General features: G+C 43.4%; 1 protein-coding gene across 1 annotated transcript in view; it reads left to right on the top strand.

Moving 5' to 3' along the window:
* The first annotated feature begins 1,042 nt into the window (after positions 1-1,042).
* Positions 1,043-5,000, top strand: part of VKORC1L1 (vitamin K epoxide reductase complex subunit 1 like 1) — a 52,403-nt gene continuing 48,445 nt past the window's right edge. The window contains exon 1 of the mRNA XM_044673033.1: positions 1,043-1,090. Coding sequence (XP_044528968.1) covers positions 1,043-1,090 — 48 coding nt within the window. The remainder of the gene's footprint in view (positions 1,091-5,000) is intronic.

Below are 5,000 nucleotides of genomic sequence, written 5' to 3'. Positions count from 1 at the left end.
AAGCAAAACAAATTCCCATACTGGCTATATCCAATATGGATTCATTCTGCACCATGAGTCTAACACTCCTCTTTTAGGTTGTAGGCAGCATGTTTCATCATTTGTCCTTTGGAATCCTCAATCATTTCATTTCATCTTCATCCATCCATCCATCCATCCATCCATCCATCCATCCATCCATTCATCCATCCTTCCTTCCATCCATCCATCTAGTATATCAACTGGTCTCCTCATCTTGCTCAGATTAGAAGTACAGGGGTTCCTAATGAGTCTCAACCCAGTATTGATCAGTAATAACTTCCATTTCCAATGTGGGCCTACTGAGGCATGCTTGTGGTCACCTTCTGCCTTGCTCCTTGGGGCTCATCTTATTGATGCCAAACTTAGCGAAGAGGGGCAGCTGAGTGGCTCAATGGATAGAGCATCAAGCTTGGAGACAGTAGGTCCTGGGTTCAAATTTGACTTCAGATACTTTCTGGCTGTGTAACCCTGGGCAAGTCACTTAACCCCAATTGCCTAGTCCTTACCTGGTTTCTGCCTCAGAAATTCTTAATATCTATTTTAAGACAGAAGGTAAGGGTTTAAAACAAAGCAAAATAAACTTAGTGATGACTCCCAGTCAGCAAGCCCACTACATCCAGCCAACAGTTTATTTTATAGATAAGGAAACAGGAGGTTCAGAGTGGTATGGTATACAGCTTGCTAATAGCAGACCTTTGTTCTCAATTTATTTTTTTTGCCATCAGAACACACTGCCTCTGTAATTTTTTTAAAAAATCCTTACTTTCTGATTTAATATCACTTCCAAGACAAAAGAGCAGCAAGAACTAGGCATTTAGAATTAAGCGACTTGCCCAAGGACATACAGCTAGCAAGTATATGAGGTTAGATTTGAACCCAGGTCCTCCAGACTCCAGCCCTGGTGCTCTATCCACTGTGCAACCTAGCTGCCCCTACCTCTGTAAGTTTAAAAGTCCTCATTTCTCAAATGACCAATATGGATACTTACTCCTTTATCTCGATTTGAAAAAAGAAAGGGCACATGAGTCCTGGTTTGCTAAAATGTGAACTCCCAGAGAGGTCTAGGTGCCATGCCCATGTGAATGAGCTGAACAGACCTCCAGGGGCAGGTAAGTGGTTCACAAATAGAATTTTAGAGAAGCCCCATGGAATTGTTCATCCCCTGAGTCCTTGAGTGGTTTAATTATGTTCTGGAATAGATCTAAAGGGAAACGGTAACTGGGCTACTTCAATTCCCAAAGAGATTTCCGGCAATTAGGAATCCACAGCATAACATTTTCCTAAAAATCTGACATTTGGTGTAATTTGGGAGTGGCTTGTTGCATAATTCCTTGATTTTTGAACCCAGTTGGATATACTGTGGGCAGGACCCTAACTATAACATCTGGATTTAATTTGGTATCTAGTTAATTTGACCTATGCTAATCAGCAGTAGAAATGTCCAGAAGGTGACATTTTCTAGTTCCATCAAAGAGACTGGAGCCTTTGGGCTCCATTTCAGGAATTGGTCCAGAACTCTTACATCCTTGTCCTTGTTAAAGATGTCTTTGTGATTTCTTCCTCAAAGAAATCTCTTGTTCTTTACCTAAAGAGCTGCTAGCATAGGTTGTGATGCCAGCACAAGAATTCAGTGGGAGACACATCTGAAAAAAAAAAACGTTTCAAGTTCCATGGACATTAATCGTCCATGGAAAAATGACAAACTAGATTATAAAAGCAGGTGAAGCATTTGTTAATGATTTTTAACCAATTTACTCTCAGGCCTTTTGTGAATCGTTGAGGAGTTAGACAGGTTTTCTTAGGAGAATTTCATTAGGATGTTTTTAGACAAACAAAATGATGAAAAATTCATAGATGTTCTTCTGGCAGACAAATGTTTATAACACGTATCCCCAAAAGGAATTCAGTGCTTTGGAAGGATTTCATTTGGTTTGTGCTCTGCTTTATTTTTATTTTTTTAAACCGATATCTTCTGTCTTAGGATCGATACTAAGTGTTGATTCTAAGGCAGAAGCCAGGTAAGTAGTAGGCAATTGGGACTGAGTGACTTGCCCACGGTCACATAGCTAGGAAGTATCTGAGGTCAGATTTGAACTCAGGTCCTTTGATTCTAGGCTTGGCATTCTATCCATTGGGTTCCCTACCTGCCCCATGTGCTCTACTTTAAACACATTGTTTTTAGTTTAGATGTCTTTTTTTTTTTTTTTAGAATAAAGTTCTTATTGTCTTAAAGACTTGAGATAGACATTTTTTTTTCAAAATCAGCCTATCATAGCAACATTGTTTTATTTTTCCATACAATGAATCATTACTATTCTGTTTATTCTTCCATCAGAAGTTAGCGCTTTTCTTAAACAAGAAGGATTTCTGAGGTATAGAAACACTAGTGTGGAACCAAGAATCTAGATCCTTTCCCAAGGGCTGGGAAGAGCTGTGAGAATGAGCAAGCCCAGTTCTTTAGAAACTCCCAAGACAGCCTAAAGGCCTCAAAGACAAGGGCCACATAAGTGTACACGGTGAGATACAAATGAAGAAAATAAAGTCAGGCACTTCAGTCAAAGCAAAATAAAGCAAAGCTCTGGGAACCTACAATCTTTTGGGTGATATTCTAGAATGTGTTCTCTGTATTTTTTTTTTTAAACCCTTACCTTCCGTTTTGGAGTCAATACTGTGTATCAATACTGTGTATTGGCTCCAAGGCAGAAGAGCGGTAAGGGTGGGCAATGGGGGTCAAGTGACTTGCCCAGGGTCACATGGCTGGGAAGTGTCTGAGGTCAGATTTGAACCCAGGACCTCCCGTCTCTAGGCCTGGCTCTTAATCCACTGAGCTACCCAGCTGCCCCCTCTGTGTGTGTTTTTTAAGTGTGTCAAAGGGTCTAATTTCTGTAGTATCTGATATAGCAGTAAGACCTGTAGTGAGCCTCCCAAGCTCAGAAAAGTCTCCCCAGCTTCATCATGGCAATTCCTGGCTTCAGTTGCCAATCTACCAGTGACCAGTTACAGGCAGAGCAACCACACCAGTCTTTGAAATGGGTAAGGTAGCAGACAGGATGATAAAGTGGGTCCTTAATGAAACAGGAGATGCACTGGAGTACAAAGTATGATAATTAATGTTGCTCATGACTAGAGCAGTAATAAAGAGGAAATCATTCATCTTTTTAGACAACTTAGAGGGTAGTTTGTTGTGCTGTCATTTCAGTCATGTCTGATTCTTCACGACCCCATTTGAAGTTTTCTTGGCAAAATTACTAGAACAATTTGCCATTTCTTTCTTCAGCTCCTTTTACAAATAAGGAAACAGAGGCAAATAGGGTTAAATGACTTGTCCAGGGTCACAGTAAGCTATTGTGTCTGAGGCTGAATTTGAACTTGGTCTGAGGCTGAATTTGAAAAGGAAAAGGAACATCACCTGGATGACAGAAGACAGAACAACTGACCAAAATGAAGAGGGCTAACTTCCCTGCACATGTCCTACTTAGCACAATTCAATCATAATTGGACTGTTGGCCACCCTACTTCCTAACAACGAAGGAACAAAAGTGGAATGTCTTCTCCTTGGGATGAGGAGGTGCTATTTGGACCTACTGTCTGTGGAACCCCAAGCCCCTTTGGAGTGGTGGCTGTCTATTTTCTAGGGCTGTAGGTAGGATTTTTCCAAGGCTCTGCAGCCTCATAGGCATGTGGACCGGCAGCTGACAAGCCTCCAGCTGATTGCCACACCCTTAAGTTGACCCTTGCAGGCATTCTCAGTAGAAAATGCTTGGCAGGCAGCTTTCCCTAAAGGCCAAACCAATGGAAGCAGAGGTCATGGCTTCATTATGAATTAGGGGAAGGGAACAAGCATTTATTAATTACCTTTTTTTTTAGAAAAAGATACTGACTTGCATACTTTTTTAGCTTTCTCCCCCGCCCTCCGTCCTTTATTTCTAATGAACTTTTCCTGCCCAAGCCATACATTCATTTATAGATAGTCTCCCTGACTATCTATATCTATCTCCTGAAGATGGCAGGGAGTGGAACCTCAGAAAACTCCATTTGACAGATAAATTAAAAAGTAGGACAGTTCTCCACTAAGCAAGCCCTCCAGATGGTAAGCTCCTCAAAGAAAAAAAAAGCCAACCCTGATTTCTGAGTCTTCTGTTGGCTGCTGTGTTTAGGGAGCTCAAAGGCATTTATTCTGAATGCATGTTGTATGACCATTGTTTTCACAGTTTCTCCCATTAAAATGTGACCTCCTCCCAGGGAGGGCTTGTGTGTTTGCCTTTCTCCGGGCTTGGCCCAGTACTTGGCACATGGCACATGCCTAATAAATGCCCCTACTTCCCTGAGGTTGTTTGTGTGGGTCGAGTGGGCTAATATGTAAAGCAAGGTCAGGAAGACAATCTCAGAGGGAAGGCACTAGGGCTAAGGAGGATTGGGAAAGGCTTCGTATTGCAGATGAGCTGAGACTTGAAGAGAAGTCAGGAAGGGGAATGATTTCCAGGCATGGGGTACAGGCAGGGCAAAGGGTGGTGGCCAGCTAGGAGCCTAGGGTCATTGGATCCTGGGGTCCGTGTAAGGTTTTACAGGTGAGGAAACTGAGGTTGAGCAGGATTAAGCGGCTTTCTGGGAGTTGCACAGATAGTGTCTGAGGTAGGGTCTGAATTCAGGGCTTCCAGACTGGCTTTCCAGCCCACTCAGGAGTGAAGATGCCTAAGGGACAGTGTCTCGTCAAAGGCAGTACAGTAGAGGGTCAGTCCCAGGGGGAGGAGGCTTTTGGGCTCATGGCTCTAAACCCTGGACGTGGGCTGCGGGGATGCTCTGGAGAGGGAGGATGCGGGTGGGGACAGGTGGTGGCTTGGGATGTTCTGGAGGTGAGGATGGGGATGGGGGGGAGGTGTCAGGGATACTCTGGAGCGGTGGGGGAGGTGTGGCCTGGGATGCTCTGTTAGTGAGCAAAGGGATGGGGTGAGGGAAGCTCTGGAAGGGGAGGATGGGGG

The sequence above is a fragment of the Gracilinanus agilis genome, chromosome 4 (assembly GCF_016433145.1).
Source record: "Gracilinanus agilis isolate LMUSP501 chromosome 4, AgileGrace, whole genome shotgun sequence".
Classification (NCBI taxonomy): domain Eukaryota; kingdom Metazoa; phylum Chordata; class Mammalia; order Didelphimorphia; family Didelphidae; genus Gracilinanus; species Gracilinanus agilis.
This window is presented reverse-complemented; position numbering and strand designations above follow the sequence as displayed.